This window comes from Lissotriton vulgaris, chromosome 10, assembly GCF_964263255.1.
Source record: "Lissotriton vulgaris chromosome 10, aLisVul1.2, whole genome shotgun sequence".
Lineage (NCBI taxonomy): Eukaryota > Metazoa > Chordata > Amphibia > Caudata > Salamandridae > Lissotriton > Lissotriton vulgaris.
Window position 1 is genome coordinate 46,269,296 of NC_141698.1, and position 19,248 is coordinate 46,288,543.

At 38.9% G+C, this 19,248-nt stretch overlaps 2 protein-coding genes across 2 annotated transcripts in view; both read left to right on the forward strand.

Moving 5' to 3' along the window:
* Positions 1-6,081, forward strand: part of LOC147684546 (extracellular calcium-sensing receptor-like) — a 42,454-nt gene extending 36,373 nt beyond the window's left edge. The window contains exon 5 of the mRNA XM_086939706.1: positions 5,162-6,081. Within this exon, the coding sequence (XP_086795832.1) occupies positions 5,162-6,081 (920 nt within the window). The remainder of the gene's footprint in view (positions 1-5,161) is intronic.
* Positions 6,082-7,237: 1,156 nt separating this feature from the next.
* LOC147684547 (vomeronasal type-2 receptor 26-like) overlaps positions 7,238-19,248 on the forward strand; it is a 126,108-nt gene continuing 114,097 nt past the window's right edge. The window contains exon 1 of the mRNA XM_086939707.1: positions 7,238-7,426. Within this exon, the coding sequence (XP_086795833.1) occupies positions 7,238-7,426 (189 nt within the window). The remainder of the gene's footprint in view (positions 7,427-19,248) is intronic.

Here is a 19,248-nt window from a genome sequence, read left to right on the forward strand (position 1 = left end):
TGTCAGCAATACAGAGATATTAGGAACTCAATGTGATTGCTGGAGGTTTATGTTTAATACTCTGTGGCTCATCTTGACATGGACATGCATCAATAGGCTTACTTTTGGGTACCTTCAATGACCACTGATACAACAGCTTTAGAGACTCGCCATGAGTTACTGTATGTTTCTTTCAAGGTTCTTCCGCTGGCCACATGATCAGAAAGCTCAGATATTAACAAACAGGAATAGCACAAGGTCAGATCAATGAGGACTTCTTTTTCTGAAGCCATTCTCTACCATTAGTCCCTGATTAAAAAAAGAAAATCTTAACTTGGCCTTACAATGAATCTTAATAAGTATAGAAACCCATCTGACGAGGGTTATGCTCAAGTGGTCCCAAGAACATAATGCAAAAAAATTGAAAGGATTAGCCTAAGTGTCACCTTCGTGTGAAACAGCACAGAATGATAAATGTGTAACTAATACCCATGTTAACAATAAAGGGCTAACAAAATGATCTGCCAACGCATAAACTAGTAATACGTATGCACATGGCATTGGGACAAAACATTGAGTTTAAAATATTGTGATAAAGAAATATCATAAAGAAAAATAGGATTACTAAAATTTCATGATACAGAATATAGGGACTGATTACGATGGCGGTCAGGAAACCTCCCCGATCGCTATGATAGCGGGAAAACACCACCCACAATGACCGCGGCATAACTGCCGTTCCAATTAGGATACTCTGCAGTCAAAATCCCACCGCGGCGGTCGGGTTCTAGCGATTAACATTGCAGCGGTAGCTGCTGCCAGCAGCAACATCGCAAAGTTAAAAGGATCACGTCCTGCATCTCCCTGGACTGCATGGTACAGTGCATGCCATCTGGCACAGGGAAATCTAGGGGGTTACCATGGGCACCCACATCCCCTAACACATTGGGGGCCCGCAATGGCCCCCCGTAACATGTCTCCGCCACCCTTTCCATGGCGGTTTCACCGCAGTGGAAAGGCTGGCTACCGCTGGCATCATAATCGTGCTGGAAGTGTTTGGCCCTGATCCGCAACAATTGTAGTGGTCCAGCTCTGCCTGCCAGGCAAGTGGGCAGACTGCAACCAGCAGAAAAGTCGTGAGCGGAAAATAACACCGCTGCGGTCACGACCGCAATGCTTATCGGACCGTTGGTCAAGTTTTTTGTTAAGAAATATCGTTTACCAAGACAGTGTTGTTTTTAATACAGTTTTCATTAATATAGTTGAAGAAAATATAATCTTTAAATTAATTTAATGTGTTTTTTAGATAATATATTCATTTGAGATGGGAACATTGTTAGAATATATTTGTTATTATTATTTTTTAATATAGTTTGCAATTTTAAGTGTTTTAGTAATTTAATTTTAAATGTAATTCTTCATTTTAAGTTTACTATTTGGTTGTTGGATTTGTAGGGGAATACAATGGTAATGTTAATTAAATTATCATTATTTTAAATGTACTGGTGGTATTCTAATTAATCATCTGATTTATTATTTATTTTGTTAATTGTTTATTGTTAATTATGTTTTAAAATGTATTTATTAATTTTAATATATGCTATAATTATATTATTTGTAGGGTTTTAGGGAGGAATGGTTATTGATTTATAATTAAATGTAATTTATTGGCAAGTATTTTATATTGTTAATCATGTAATTGAATATTAATAATGTTAATTATTTAATTGTGACATATTTATAAATTATATTAAGTAACAGAAGAGGTAGTTGTGTTCCCTTACACAGAGATAAGAGATGGAATCGCACATCAACAAGACAAATTGCAGTGTGAACACAAGAAATTCTTGTCAATACAAATAGATCAATTTTATCAGGGTGCTATTATAGGCCTCCTGTTACCTACTACCCAAAAACTACCAATCGTTGCTACAAAAATGTTGCATACACAAATTTTTAGAAAGATAGGTGAAAATGTGCAGCACATCTTTATAATTGTAAACACGGCCAATGTAAATGCCTTATACCCATGAAATCAGTTTTTCATGTACTCATCTCCTTTAGCACCAATTTTTTCTTTTTCATAATCAATAAGCTCAAACAATATATACTGGTATGATTCACTTCTGTACCTGGGTTTTCTTCTCTTGCACAAGCCTAAATACTAAGTATGATGATATTCCTTTAGGACCTTTTCCTTGACTTTTTATCTTAAGTGATAATTGAATTCTGCTTCTTCAAACAATTTTGATTGAACTTCATGTGAAATTACTCTTGTTTGATTCTGTATCACCTAAATTGTTTTATGTATTACATTCCAGCCTTGACAAAGTCTATGGGTAGACGAAACATTGGCAGTTTTTTCTAAATTGGAAGTTTTTGTCTGGATTGAATGCCACAAGAAAATAAGAAAAAAGAATAATAAAAGAAAAACACCATTTGAAGATACCAATTGATGTGGACTCTGCTTCTTTGTTTGAGCTTATTGATTATGAAAAAGAAAAATTGGTGCTAAAGGAGATGATTACATGAAAAACTGATTTCATGGGCATAAGGCCTTTACATTGGCCGTGTTTACAATTATAAGGGTGTGCTGCACATTTCCTCCTATTTTTCTAAATATTTATAAATTAATCTTGTTCATTTAAATGCATATATATATTTTTTTTTTAATTAATTTGTTTTTTTACAAATTGAAATTGTATATTTCTTTAGATTTTTGGTAATATAGTATTAATATTTTCTATGTACTATTATTTATTATGCTTTAGTATGTACTAAAATTGTCATAAATAATTTGACCTTTTTCCCTTATATTTAATTCTTTTAAAGTTCAATTTGTCCAACTGTTAATTTGACTGGAGTGGGAATAGTATATATAACCTCTCCGAAGTGCAACCAATACCCTATTGTTGCTTAAACTGGAGTGAGAATAGTAACTCTAACCCCACTGAAGTCCAACACATTACCTATACTAAGCACTATATAAGTGCATTAAAATTACAATAATTCAAATCTCCTTGTCTACAGCTGAAAAAATATAATGTATACCTCAACCCCCTTGTGCTAAAGAGAAACACTTTCATCATCCTATCTTTTCAGTTTATGGTATGAGCCCAGATTTATTACACACTGCTAACTTCAGCAAAATGCAATTTTCTTCTCAGTGTTGTGCAAGGATGGAATCTGACCTGTCTTTACACAGTAATACAATTTATCTGCCCCAGTAGCATTTAAAAAAGAACAGATGATAGACGGAATGCTGAACAAATCAAACATTCAACTACATTCACAGATCTGGGCTAAATCCATCATATATTTGCTTGCTACACCATCCTAGTTTAGATCCAGCTGTAGGTAAATCAGTCTTGACCCTGCTCCCAATGGGAACAATCCAGCCCGAACTGCTAGGTCAAGTCCTCCCTGGACCGGAGACAGTCATCCTGCGACTGTTTTTGGGGTATCACAACTCATCAGCCAGGCTAGTTGAATCCGGTGCCATAGCAAGAATGCTGTTTGCCTTTGTTGCCCTAAGTGGGACGGGTCAGTCCAGATGTGGGTCCTGTGCTCACTGCTTCACTGGATTCAACCTAGCCTGGCTGATGAGGGATTCTACCCAGAATGCTTGTTTCTGGTCCATGGAGGACCTAGCTTGGCAGTTCGGGCTGGACTATTACCATGAGGATCAGGTTCCAGACTGATTTGCATATTACTGGGTCGAAACTGGGATGGTGTGGTGAGTAAAAAACAATGCATTACACCCAGATCCTTGTGACTGTTGGTGATTATTTGCATTGTTCTGCATTCCTCCCATCATTTGTTCTTTTTGCCAGTGGCATTTCAGCTATTCATTCCATAATACAAGAGAAACTTACAACTGGTCTAGTATATTATTATAAGTACTTGTTTTATAAGCTGCCCAAACCAAGGGAATTCCAATTGCTGCAGTGACAGCACTGCTGAATCCGGACGCAGCCATACCATCTTGTGTCATGTTGTCATCATTTGAGTAGTAGATTTCTACATGCTTATGAGTCTGGGGTGTCCTTTTGACCATAGGCCTAGTGGTGGGGTAGCATTTAAGTTTGTATGTGTGGTGATGAATCTTCCCATTGATATGTGTAATGATCATTCCTATTGGTTTAAAGGAATAACTATTTTAAGATGGAGTTTGAGGTGTGTCTTTGTGCCACTGTGGCCGTGGCTAATGGTGAGTGGGCTTTCTGGATTGGCAGAGAGTACTTTGGTAAGAGGATGTGAGGAAGGGGATCCAGAGCAGATTAAAAACTCTCAGCAACTTCCTTAGTAGATTTCCTTTTCAGTTAATGGAGAATGTTGAGAATACAAAAAACAAGTGAGATGGGAAGAAGAGAGTAATGCTCCTGCATCTGGTGGACACCACATAATGAAGCACACACACACATATTTCATGAGATGACCTATAGCCAGGATTTAATCAATTAACCAATGGGTATGGGTTAGCAGGCAATATGCACATCATTGTTCCTTGTTTGGGGAGACCTGCAATTAGAATTCGATTTTGGTTCTATCTTTTCTAGGGCTACTCAAGAAAAATCCTTATCAGAGTGATTACATTCCCAAAAAATCATTTATCATACAGGGGGAACTCTTTTTGCACCTGATGTTGCTGTGAAGCTCACTGATCCTGATGTGTACATTATGTGAGGTCATGCCTACATATTTTAGTGAGCATGGGCATGTAATCATATAAAAGGCATTGTCACTATTGCACATGGTATGGTTTTTGACCACCTACACTGATTGGGTACAATCTAAGGCATATAAAATAAACAATATACTATAAAACAATGGTACCCTTTCCTGGCCTATAAAGTGAGATAACAGCATGATGCTCTTTAGGTGCTAGATGTTGGCTGTGCTTATGATTCTACAGAAAGGATGTGGATCACAACTGGAATTCAATTAAATTAATAGAACTTGAGATTATGGAATAATGGTGTTTCCAAGTAAACAGTTTAACTTTAATGAAAGAAACTCTGACTTAGATTGCTTTACAAATAGCAATACATTTGCTTGCTTGCTATCTTTATAAGTAGAAAATAGTTTTCAGGTATAATTTTTCTACTTAAATAATTCAAAACCATCAGTGGCATTCAGCTCATCTTTTTGAAGAGATTAAACTAAATTTTATCTTCCTCAGATTCCGTTGATTGTTTGAAGTGCCCCGATGACCAGTGGTCGAACTTGAAAAGAGACGGTTGCATCCCAAAGGAGATTGAATTCTTGTCCCTTGAGGAACCTCTGGGATTTATATTAGTTTTGATATCTGCCTTCTTTTTTCTCAGTACCACCTTAGTTTTGTGGATCTTCAGGAGGTATCGCCACACAACAGTGGTTAGAGCCAACAACATCCAGCTTAGCTATATTTTACTTGTAGGCCTCATGCTCTGCTTTCTCTCTTCCCTATTTTTTATTGGGAAGCCTAGGAGGGTGACATGCATGCTTCGCCAGGTGATCTTTGGCATTTCATTCTCTCTCTGTGTTTCCTGTCTATTGGCCAAAACAACCACAGTGGTCATCGCTTTCAAGGCCACCAAACCCAATAGCAACTTAAAGAAATGGATTGGCCACAGAACTTCCTTCTCCATTATCCTGGTCTCTACTTTGACACAGTCTACTATTGGAGCCATCTGGATGTGTACCTCACCTTCTTTCCCCGAGCTTAACACTAAGGCTATCCTTGGGAAGATAATAGCAGAATGCAATGAGGGATCCATTTTGATGTTCTACTGCATATTGACTTTTATGGGGCTATTAGCATGCATATGCTTTGTTGTTGCTTTCTTGGCACGGAATTTGCCTGACACCTTCAATGAAACCAAAATCATCACCTTCAGCATGCTGGTATTCATCAGTGTCTGGATCTCTTTTATCCCAGCGTATCTCAGCACAAAAGGAAAGTACCTGGTAGCTGTTGAAATCTTTGCAATTCTATCCTCTGGTGCAGTCCTTCTGTACAGCATTTTTGGTCCCAAAATATACATCATCTTCTTGAGACCGGAAATGAACACAAAAGAGTATTTAATTTCAAAATCAACATTATCTGATCAAAATAAATAGGATACATATTATATTTGTCATCTTTGCATTCATTCTAGGATTCTCACAATCTATTACACTTGTACCACCTACTTTTATTCATTTTTGTGTACGTGAGTACTAAATCAATTAATTTCTGATGCATTTTTCAGGTTTGAAACCTTAACTTCTATTAGTTAGATTTACTACTGTACAGAGCATGCTAATCAAAAATTAAAAAATGTGTTTCAAGAAACTTATAAGTCCCTAGAGTTAGATCGCAGGACATGATATGGATGGGCAAGAGATATTTGAGTAAGTATTTTAAATTTATATTAGGAATATGGTTTTGAGAGCTCTGACTTCACAAAAGCTGGTAACTGTATAAGGCATATGTATATCTGGAAATGCAAACTTACCTCTGGTATACTATCAAACTGACACAGAGGGAAGATATATTATACTGAAGGACACACTGGGCGGAATGAAGATAGTCATGTTTTCAATTTATGGGCCAAATGTAGATAATCCTGATTTATTTTTGTTATATTTGGGCTAAGGTGACCACACTAGGCTGTGACACTATCGTATGGGGAGGCGACTTTAATGCCATCTCATGCGATGATATGGATAGAATGGGCTCAGCGCGTACCTTAGACCCTGATTCATGCCATGCACTCAACATAATTATATCAGATAATCAACTAGTAGACATCTGGAGGCAGAGGAACCCTCAAAAAAGAGAGGGGACCTGTATCACGACACAACACAAGTCCCAGTCCAGACTAGACCACTGGATTGTGACTAGTGACGTAGCAACAGGGACTGTAGAAGCCAATTATTTACCAAAAACCTTATGTTACCATGCCCCATGCTCCCGTAAGTGACATTCCATTCTGCAATTAGAAGTGAATTTGTATGGAGACTACCTCCTCATGCTTTGCTGGATGCAGCATTCTGGGAAGAAATTAGAGGAGATATCGTAAAATATTTTACTTTAAACCAAGGCTCCATATTATCCCCCTCAACACTCTGGAAGCCTTTAAGGTTGTAATAAGAAGGATGCATTCCTCAACAAGCAGGATTTTTATAAGCCATCCGACACACCATACAAACGTTGGAATCTACCATTAGCGATATGTAGCTCAAATATTTAGATACTAACAACACATCATATCTAGCATCTATACAAGAGAAAATGTCGGAATTTGTGAAAGAAGTAGACAGGGAAGTTACGTTCCTGGGAAAATATGCCACAGCTAGACGATATGAGATAGGTGACCATCCAGGAAAAGCGCTGGCCAATAATCTTAAACCCTCACATAGCTCTCCAAATATAACAGAAATTCTTGACAAAGATGATAATCCAATCAGAGGCATGCAGGAGGTACATGATCGCTTTACAGAATTTTACACCTCACTGTATACATCTACTACTTCCCCCATAAATAGCGAACTTACAACATATCTAGACTAGGCGTAAATACTTTGGCCCAGTAATACACATCGGGAATACCTAGATGAGCCTTTTGCCATTGATGACATTGTGCAAGTGATAAGCGGTCTCCCAGCTGAGAAGAGCCCCGGGTTGGATGGTCTGACCTCCACTTTCTATAAATGCTATGCCACGCTTCTTGCACCTCATCTTATGGAAATCCTTTCTGAAAACACTCAGCTTTTTAATTATTTCACTGGTATGGGCAGGAAAACAGCTGCGTATATTGTGGGAAATAACTCTGCCACTGGGTCAGGGAGGACTGGGCACACCAGACCTAGCCATACATTCTTTCTGCGCACAGCCACAGTATCTACACCATTGGATGTTTCTTACCCTTTTCTAGCCTCATGTGGCAGTAGAAGCTGACAGCGAGGCACCAACACCACTAAAGCTGGCTCTATACCAACCCTAGAGGAGACAAACTTCTACTTTAAATAGGGCAGATATACTACAATTGGCCTGGGACAGGCTCCATAAAAGAGAGGAGCAACCAATATTATATGCACCATCCATCATACTCGATCCAAATCCACAGATGCCAGCACTTGGCGACATGGGGAATATTGCATGAGCTCACAGTTTGGGCTTAAACACATTTGCTGACCTATACCATAATGATACCTTTATAAACCCTCCCACAACTGATCCCTGCGAGAGGTGCAGATTTTCTAATTTATTATTATATTATTGCATCAGAGGTTACATGTCGCAAATAAAATGGCACATTTCTATCCCCTCCAGACACGCTCCCAGCCTTAGAATTATAGCTCTCTAATCGATCCCCAGTAAGCTTATCACTAAACTATACAACTCCATGCAGCGTACATCCCCGGTGGTACAGAAAAAAGCCCTGGTGGGCTGGAATTCTGAATTGGAGGAACCTATGACAGATGATCAATGGCAGTGCTGCTGTGGCCAACTTGAGATGCTTTCACCTAACTAGAAATTGTGCCTTATACACTTTAAGTACTTACACCGCATTTATAGGACTCCCACACAACTTAAACGCATGGGACTCCACTCTGATTCAGACTGTTGGAGATGCAAGGCCCCTCAAGCTTCGTTACTCTACATGGCTTGGAGTGGTCCATTAAGGGAGAAATTCTGGAGGGAGGTGTATTTTAAGATAAGTGAAATGCTGGAGGTCAATATACCCCCATTATCCAAAGTTGGAATTTTCAGATATGTCAGTGAGACCCCAGTCGGGCGCCACAAGTTACTGGCCATGCTTCTACTACTAGCGAAACGCAGAGTCACAATGCATTGGGGCAAACAAACCACTCCCGCCATTGCGACATGGATTTTAGATGTCACATTTTGCCAGGAACAACTGAATATGTATTGGGAAATACTACCACTGGCATCCAGAACCATAGACACATGGGAACCCTTCTTGACCTGGCTGTCTACCTATAATTCAGCCCATGAACACACTGCACCATTCTTCTGCGAATCAGATCAAAACACCCAACTAGCAGATAATTAGCAACCCCAAAAACATGCATGCTGAGTCAAGACTGTTGGTCATTTCACTGCGGCTCATTACATTCTGCAATTTAAAAAAATGAGCTCTGCATAAACAACACTATGATATATCAAAGTGTACCATGATATATGACTTAAACAAGTGATCAAGCTGTGTTGCTTCCTTTGTTTTTGGTTATTATGGTTGATGTGATTTAATTAACGGCTATAACATGATGCACAGCATTATATATATATATATGTATACTGACTCCTATGTAATTTGCTTGAATGCCAATAAACAAAACTTGAAAAAAAAATGACAACCAAAAAAAAAAAATATTCTTACCTCTGGTCTCTGCAGGAAGTAAGTGAACAGCAATCCAGGGAGACAAAACCAAGTCAGCGATCCGACATAGTCCAGCGCTTTGGAGTTTTGTACCTATTTTTTTATCCTGTTCCTTAAATAGTTTTTTTTCTTCACAATGCTAAATAAAAGATGTTGTTGCACTTAATGCTGTGGTTGATTAATGAACTAACCACAAAGTGTCTTTAAATATGTCAAAAGTGGTTCATGTATTTCAGTCTATTTTTGGTCATTTTAATAGTCACATAGATGCAAGACCTGACTTGTGCTGTCGATTGTTTATCTTCTTGTGTCATATTTTTATACTCATCATTACAATCATATTTTCATACTGATCACAGCCTGGTGGTAATTTTACGTGTTTGAAACATTAACACAGCAGACAACCACTCTGTAAGTGTGGTACAAGAAAGACATCTGCCGGACCACGGACAAAATCATGTCATCATTTCTGTGGCAACATTTTTAAAATGTTCATTCAGTGTAATAAGTGTTGTATAAAGTGTCAAAATAGAGCTAACGACCATAACTAATGTAAGTGAATGAGTGTCATTGAGCGGGGAGATAGTGTTGATCCCTGAGAAACAATGCATTTGTGTACAGAATGAGGAGAAGTGTCTTAGGTCTAGATGTAGGTGGCTAATTACCTGTCGGTAATGCCGAAATGTGGTTAATTTCAGCGTTACCGACCGGTATTTAGGCATTTGAGATGTAGGGAGGATTTGGTATTAAGGAATCGGTAAATACTGATTCCTTAAAACCGATTCCTTATGGCCTTGCATTTAACGAATCGGTAATACCGATTCCTTAAATGCAATGTAGGTAGCACTTAAAACAGTGCACCTCAGCCTTAAGGAATCGCTATTTACCACCAACTCCAGGTTGGTGGTAAATAGCGATTTCCTTTCAAAAAGCACTTTTTTGCTTTTTGAAATGTGCCATGTGGCACCCATCCATGCCCTTAGGGCATGTCCTCACATTCATTCCTATGGGCCGGAATGAATGGGTAGGTATTCCTTATTACAAAATCAGTATTATCGATTCGGTAATAAGGAATATTAACGATTCAGTATTTTTTACCGAATTATTAGCTACCTCTGGAATACCGATTCCTAAATACCGATCCGGTAAAATTCAGTATTTAGTAATCAGTATTTCCCTATTACCTACTTCTAGCCCTAAATCTGTAATTCTTTGTCAGTTCTTAAAAAGGAGAAAACAGATCGACTTGTTTATTATTAAATTGAGGCTATTGTGGGCACTATATCTTAGATAATCTACGTGATAGTCATAGCAACTATTGCTTTGTCAGGCATGGTGTTTTCTTCAAGAATAAGTGAGGAAATATGTCCCTATTGATAAAATTCATAAGAGCAATTCATAATACAGTCAATTTTAAAGTCTTGCTCATAAATGAGTTCAATATCAATAAAAAAATGTAAATGCAAGTACAGAAGGAACAAATATGGTGACATTCAATAAATCAGTGTTAAGGCATAGAAATCAATTGCAATGAAGGCTCAATACCATTTAAAAACATGCAGACATGAGCAAAATCCAAAAAATTGCTTAAGTTGAAATGTAATAAAATCAACAGAGAATCAGGAGCTTCCCGAGCAGATCTGGCTCACACCCAACTTGAGGGTCTTTTATAGTCATTTTCTCATAAAAATTAATAAAAATCACATTGTGAACATGAGGTGAGCAAATGTTTCATTATAGTTACACATCACAATTCAGCATTATCAAACATCATATAATGCCATCATCCTAGCATTATCCCACAATATAAATAATAGTTTGCCCCTTCTGACCTAATGTCATCAGAGGTGGCAGAACAAACCAGTTACATGAATAATGAAAAGACTCATGAATTAATGAAATGTAGTGGGTGAGCAGGAAGAGATTTGAAAGTATCTAAATACATCCTCCAGAGCTCAAGGAGATCAAAATGTCATTACAAAATAAACAGTGCACATTTTTTTGTGTGTGATGTCAATGAGCATATGTGACCACACAAGAAATATTATGAAAAAGCAACCATATTATTTCAAAATGTAGTTGAGGGTTAGTTGAGGCTTAGTGTAGCATAAGTCAGCAAAACAGGCTTTATATATCTCAGTGTTTTTGTTTTGTTTGCAAATGACTCAAATTAATAACCACTAGGATTCTGATCAGAAAAAATAACACCCACAAACTATTTCATCCTCGTCAATGTTACACTAAATTATGCCACTTTCAGCCTAGAACAATTTGAAGAGCAAATCTTCAATTTTCAAATCAAAAGTGAATTTATAAATAGAGACAGCTTTAGCCACATGGCCCCCTAGATTAGGAAAGTCTCAAGGTACATAACTGTGCAATGCAGATCTAACATGAGAAATATGAGCTTTAACACTTATCTGAACCCAGTGACACCTCACAATGACAATATGAAGATTGCAAGTACAAATCTTCATAAAGCCTGATAGCACAGCTGAGCTCCGTCTGCTCTACAGGAGAGCTTATATTCAAAGACAACTGAAGATGTTTAGCATAACTTTGATATAGAGTTTGGCATCTGACGTCAATAATGTATTTGATTTATGAGATGACACTCTGCATTTATGACTCTTTGTTCAGAAATGTACCTTGATATTTTCTCTGACCTAAAATGTAATTAAATGTGATGTGAAAACTTAAAACAACACTTTAAATTCTTACACATTGTTGATAAATACATCTACCTTCAATATCATTCCATTGCTTTGATTGCAGTCAATGTAATTATTAATAAGTGTAATATGAAAAGCATTATTTAATAATGAGCACTTTATGTACACACTCAGCAACCACTTATTCTTAGACATACCTTAACACCATACTGCTACTAACAACAATTATATCAGTATAAACCTTTTCCTCTGACTTCTCCTGTAGAAACAATGCTATGAAGGCTGAGCTCTTCTTTAGGAAATAAACAAAGTGCAAAATAGAGTTTGTAATACTTACTGAAGTATACTTGTGAAAACATACAAAGTGCAAAAAGTAAAGCTTGTATTACTAATGGAATAACTCATGTAAGTCTAGAATACATGATGTTACAATGCATTCAATTACAAAGCATTCTTTTAGAACCCAGTCTTTACATCGCAACTACGATTACATTGCATGATTTTACAATGCATGCCATTACAACACATTTTTTAAAATTACCATTACAATGCATCCCTTTACAACGCATACCATTACAACGCATACCATTACAATGATAATAGTTTTAGGGCAACTGTAGGGTAAGTGTTGGATAGTGTAGGGGTAAAAATTACTATTCCAACTCCAGTGAGTGCAACAGTTGGGTAAGTGGTGGATAGTGAAGGTGGAAAAATTGCTAAGTGTTGAATAGTGTAGAGGTAAAAATGACTATTCCCACTCCAGTGAGTGCAACAGTAGGGAATGTGTTGGATAGGGTAGGGGTACAAATTACTATTCTCATGTACCCAAAAACGCATACTCACCTTAATACTAAAAAAATCTCCATTACTTACCTTGTAATGGCATGCATTGTAATGGTATGCATTGTAATGGCATGCGTTGACGTGACATGCGTTGTAATGGCATGCATTGTAATGGCATGTGATGTAAAGGCAGTTGTGTTGTAACAGTTGCGTTGTAAAGGTAGGTCATTGTAATGACTGGGTTGTAGTAGATGTTTCCCGTAAGTCTATTCCATCATACAAATGTGTTGCCAGAATACTTCTTTGATTCCAAAGATGTCTTTCATCAACTTCTCAGTATAACAGGTTATAAGAAGTCTTACCTTCTAAACAATTACCCTGATTACAGTTGCATAGCTAGAAAGCTATGGAGCATGAAGAACTTTTGCTCTAGGCATTCAAGATGGGCACTGTGATTTACAGACCTCTTGAGAGCTTTGAGGTTACAAGGGACATGTAGCATTTCTTGACGTTACTCTTGCTTTCAACATTGCGCATCCTTCTGAGACATGAAAATCCAGTCCTGGAGGCGACTCCATTCTGTATTCCTATGCATCCTCTTCTGCTGCAGAAGATGTGCATATATTCAGGATTTTCAAATTAGCACATAGAGTGGGACTGGCTTGCACGGGTAAGGGCATATCATACTGCAACTTAACAGTGAGGTAAATATAACTGATTATGGCTCAGAGGGAGGAGTCTAGCTTACATCAAAAACACATCACGAAGACTCTAGATCACTTAGACCTCTTGCAGCAAGTAACAAATCTCCTTAATAACCATGCTGAAAAGCATGAATTACTTGTTTGAAAGAAAACATGCATAATATATATATATATATATATATATATATATATATATATATATATATATATATATATATATATATATATATATATATATATATATATATATAAATATATATACTAGCAGCCCGCCCGACGTTGTCCAGGGGCAATGAGGCTTCAGGGCCATACGCCCGCCAAGGCCCTCGCCCACCCCGGCCCCCGCCTACCCCGACATTGTCCGTATCCCGGAGCCTGAGCCTGCTTATTCTTGTTTCCATTTCAGGACTCCTTCTTCCACATCCGTCCATTTCTTGTCTCTTTAGCAAACTGTATAAGGCTCTTTTTTCGTCCATGATTCTCCTGTGTCACTCTCTTCTTATCTTTTCCTTCCTCCTTTATTGTTTCCCTAGCTTTCTGTTTTTCTCTGGCACAAAGCATGATAACGAAAAATATGTGCCAGTCTCCAAGTGAGTGCCAGTGTTCACCCGTGTTCACCAGCTGCAATCACCAGCATAATTTTAAATGGCTACCGTCAGGGCATTAAGGATTTGCCAGTGGAGGGGGCAGACAGGTGAGTCAGTGCTGCCATGATCCAGGAAGGAAGAAGTGGCGGGCAGGTTTATAGTGAAGGCATTGATTCTGTGGCGAGTGATAGCTTTTCCTCTAGGCAGAGGGACTCTGTTGTTCTTTGTCCCGGAGCCTGAACCTTACCTTAGCCGCCGTTCTTCAGGGCCAACCTCCCTCCCGCCCCCCTCCCCCTCCCCCTCCCCCTCCCGCCCCGACCCCCTCCCGTCCGACATTTGCCTTACCTGAGCCGACGCTCCTCCCCGCGCTCCTCACTTCACCGCTGCTCCATGTCCGCCGCTCCTCCTCGTCATCAAAACCCTGAGCTGCTGCTCCTCCCTGCGCTCCTCACTTCACCGCCGTTCCATGTCCATCGCTCCTCCTCGTCATCACGCACGTCGCGGCCAGCGCAACGTCGCGGCCGGTGCTTTTTTCAGGGGACTACTTTTTTTTTAAGTTATATTTTTTAATTTACGTTTAATTTTTATTTTTTATAGCCTATGTCCGCTGTAGTTCCCGAGTTTACCTGGCTCAAAGGTTTGTGTTCTCTCTTTATAATAGTAGTATATACATTTATACATATATATATATATATATATATATATATATATATATATATGAGGTACGTGGCGCTCCCGCAAGCAACACACAGCAATTCAGCCGATCAGTAGACACAGGAACCAGCAAGACCCGTAGTTTGGTGCAAATGTTTTATTTTAGTTTTTAGCCCAGCACCAGTCCGCCATGACGCGTTTCGGCTAGAGATAGCCTTGATCACATGACAACGTCACGAGGGCTGATCACCCTTTTAAAGTGCAATGTGCCATCACATGGGATAGAAACAGACAAAATACTATCAATGTTTCTAGCCTTCCCAAAACATATAATTACGGCATGAATGCCCGTATATTACAATAGTCACACAATAAGCATCATAAATTCTTGTTTAAATGTCAAACATTATGAAGCTATGCACAATGTTAAAACCCTCAGGAAAATGCATGTTAATACATGATAGTTACATGGCATTGGCAATGATAAACTTTTAAAATTAATATAAAAGTTAAAAGCCTAATAAATAGTTATATAAATATTAAAATATAACTAAAATTGTAATTCATTTATTTACACATTTGATCCAGATGTCTTATATTGATGGCCATGGATCAACGTAAAGTGCAATGATGCCCCAGTGGGCAAGTACCAAAGCCTGAGATGTAAACAATGTATTGTGCAAATATGCTTTTTGTGCAACATGAGCTGATGGCAAAAAAGTGCTACCAATTGCGTGATAATTAAATAAATCAAAATTATGAACATTCTGTTGGTCATGGAGGGAAAAAGGGATTAAGTTGTTTAAACAGAATATATAATCCACAGTTCAAAATCAACAGGTACAATTTTAAATAAAACAACTCAGATCATAAAGTTCATGGGTGACAGGCTCAACATGTCTTGCATAGATATATTCAGAGATAAGTGTGGCAGTCCTCCCCTATGTTAAGGCCTAGCGGTGCCTTGGTATCTAAAAGTATTATATAGCGAGTCTCGAGTTTCCTTAAAAGTGATTCTCTATCACCGCCTCTCATTTGGGGAGGAACACAATCTATCGCGAAATATCTTAGCAAAGACGCATCCTTTCCATGGTTACTTTCGAAATGCCTAGCTACTGGATAAGCTGCATCTGCATGGGTAATTGCTCGCAGATGTTGTAGTATGCGCTTATGCACCTGTGGCCTAGTGCTGCCCACATATCTTAGGCCACACGGGCACTCCAAAACGTACACAACAAATTCTGATTTACAGTTTAATTTTTGTTGGATTTTGATTGGAAAGGGTGAAAGAGGGGTGGAAACCTCCGTCTTGCTGATGCCATGTTTACAAGCTTTGCAGCTCGAGCATCTTAAAAAGCCTTTACTGTCATTTAGCCATGTTCCTGAAACCACTTCAGGGCTGCTAGACACTAGACTATCCTTCATTGAGTGTGCTTTACGATAGGTAATGCTGGGATTCTTGCTGATGGAGGATCCAATCACAGGATCACAGGAGACCAAAGACCAGTTGTCTTTAACTATTTTATGGATACTCTTGTGTTGTTCGTTGTATGCCATAATTAGTCTCGTCTCACCATCAGTGTTCGCAGGGACAGAGCTAGTTAGTGCACTACCTGAGCCCAGGAGTGCAGTTCTATCAATCCTATTAGCTCTGTTAGTGGCATTATCTATGGTGTCTAATTTATAGCCACACTCAACAAATCGGGCCCTACATGCAGATTGTGCCAGCCGGCATTCATCCTCACTACTACATATCCTTCTGATACGAAGCATCTTCCCATAAGGGATGATGCGTATCAAATGTGCTGGGTGGTGACTTCCAGCATGTAGCAGTGTGTTCCCAGCGGTGGGCTTGCGGTATAATCTAGTGTGTAAGCTATTCTCACAAACATATAATTCCACATCCAAGAATACAATGGATTCTCTGCTCAGGGTACTCGTGAATTGTATATTTAAGCTGTTGTTATTCAATTCTTCAATAAAGAGGGTCACCTCTGACTCAGATCCATCCCATACAAAAACCAGGTCATCTATATATCTTAACCAAAGTTTTACTTTGGTATCCATGACGGCAGCAAACTGCTTCCTCAGGACCTGCTCCTCCAAGTACCCCATGTGTAAACAGGCGTAACTGGGAGAGAAGCAGGCCCCCATTGCCACCCCCCTGGTCTGTATGAATAGCTGGTTGGCAAAGAGAAAGATGTTATTCTCAAGACAGATATTAATCATATCCAACAACATTTTAGAATGATCCTGGAAACACTGATTTCTTTTCCCCAAAAAATGTTGCACAGCCCTCAAACCATCAATGTGGAATATGCTGGTATACAGCGAAGTGACATCCATAGATACTAGGACATAATTGGGGCACCATATGAAGTCTTGGATCTTTCTCAATAAGTCACTGGTGTCAAGAATGAATGAAGGCAGGCCCTTCACGTATTCCTGTAGGAAAAAGTTGATATATCTGCTCATATTCTCCAGTAAGCTATTACAAGCAGATATTATGGGCCTGCCAGGGGGTTGTTGTAAGTTTTTATGTACTTTGGGGATGAAATATATCACCGGCATAACCGGGTAGTCTTTTTTGAGGAACTTATATTCATCCATCGTGATGAGGCCCTTGCTTCTCCAAGCCGATAATTTGAGGTAAATTTCGTTCCTAGAATTAGATGCCTCTTATATATATATTACCTACTGGCAGTCGCTAGTAGGTAGTTATAGTTAAAACCTATTTTCCATAGGAAATCCGCAACATTCTTTTTGGAATAACTTTGGCGCCGGTGGACAAATCTTCTCCAAGAAAATGGCCTGTTCCGCTCCATCCCTGAAAGTTTGGAAGTGATTCATGAAGCGGGGGCCGAGAAAAAAAGGGGGTCCCATGCAATTTTCCATAGGACCTTTAGCCTGGGCTACAGCCCGGATGGCTGAACGGAATTACACCAAATTTGTCAAAAAGGTAGAGTTCTGTTCGCAGATCACGCTTTTTGTTGAATGGTGTACATCCGTTCAGTAGTTCCTGAGAAGATCATAAGTAAAATCATAAGTATATCTATAGGAGCTTACTGTAAGCTTACTGAAAAAAAAACCAGTCTGCTTTTTTTTAAAATTAGCCCCCAAGGGACCAAATCCCGGGGCATACTTTAAAAAAGTGTGGGGGGCCCCAATCCCCCCCCCCCACACTGCCCCCGGAACTGCCACCCCCCGGGGATCTGTTAGAAAGTATGCGTGGGGGCTCACAGCCCCCCGCAGGCCCAGGGACAGTCACCCCCTGGGTTTTTTTTTTTTTTTTTAAACCTGTGAAGGGGGCCACACGGCCCCCTTCCCGTTTAAACAAAAATAATTATTATTATTGGGGGCACGCCCTAGGGCCTTAGCCTTATACATATAGACTCTTAATGGGTAGTGTCTCATTTTTGTCATGTAATTAGACCTGAATTGTATATAACGGGTCATTTATTATCAAAGAAAGCTCTTCCACATATCTCCATGAAGTTATTAAGGCTTGTGATGTGATAACCATCATGGCTGCATATGGTTTTTAGATTAGTTAATCTGTATGTACCATGCTTTGTGAATTGAATGTAACATCTGTCCAGTATTCCCCCTATATTCCATACTGCTTCCTTTGGATTTCCAATAATAGAAGGCAAGTTATGTATTGGTAGATATCATTAGGAAGTCAGACATTTTTAACATATGCTATCTCAAATGCCCTCTGTATCCCCAAACATTTATCAAACCTCCCTTGGCTAGACAAGACTATACAGAGGCACATCTCAAACAAACTCATTGACACCATAAACAGAAAAATATATACTTTCTATTTGCCATTTGGCTTCAGCTATATTTTTAGCATTGACATAGCTATCATAAAGATCATGGAGATAATACTGGTATCTTGAATGGAGGAGATGGGTTCCTTCTTGTCTTTCTTTTGAGGAGGTCTCGGTATCAGTCGGAGTATTTTGTGAGTTTGTAACTAAACAGTGCAGAGTGTATTTTTTCAACTCTATCCACAAAGTAGTTGCCGAGTTCCTCACATTGAGTACCAGTAAGAACAAGGGGAGTGGTCTGTGCTTCAGAACTGGACAGTTCTTTTACCACCTTGAAAAGAGATTTGGACCAATTCTGTGCTAGAGAAATTGTATGTGAGAAAAACTTGGCTTGGGCTACTTTACAGAGAATGTGGTATTCACTCAGGGCTTTTGTGTATGACACATTGGCATCTATCTGGTAGGTTTTCCTCCAGTGTCTTTCTAGGGGGTTACATCTGGACTTTTCAATCTTAAGCCTGTCAGTAAACCAAGGGGCTGGTGGTCGATGATTGTTCTAGCATTTGTTGGACAGAGGGCGGCAGGTAGCAACTCATTGTGAAATCCAGTTTTGTATAGAACCAAGATCTGTGGTTTTAATCTGTTCAACAGCTGGTCTACTAACTGTTAGAGGTTTGTTTAAAGCCAAGACATCGAGTTTTGCCCAACTTCTAACTTTTTGT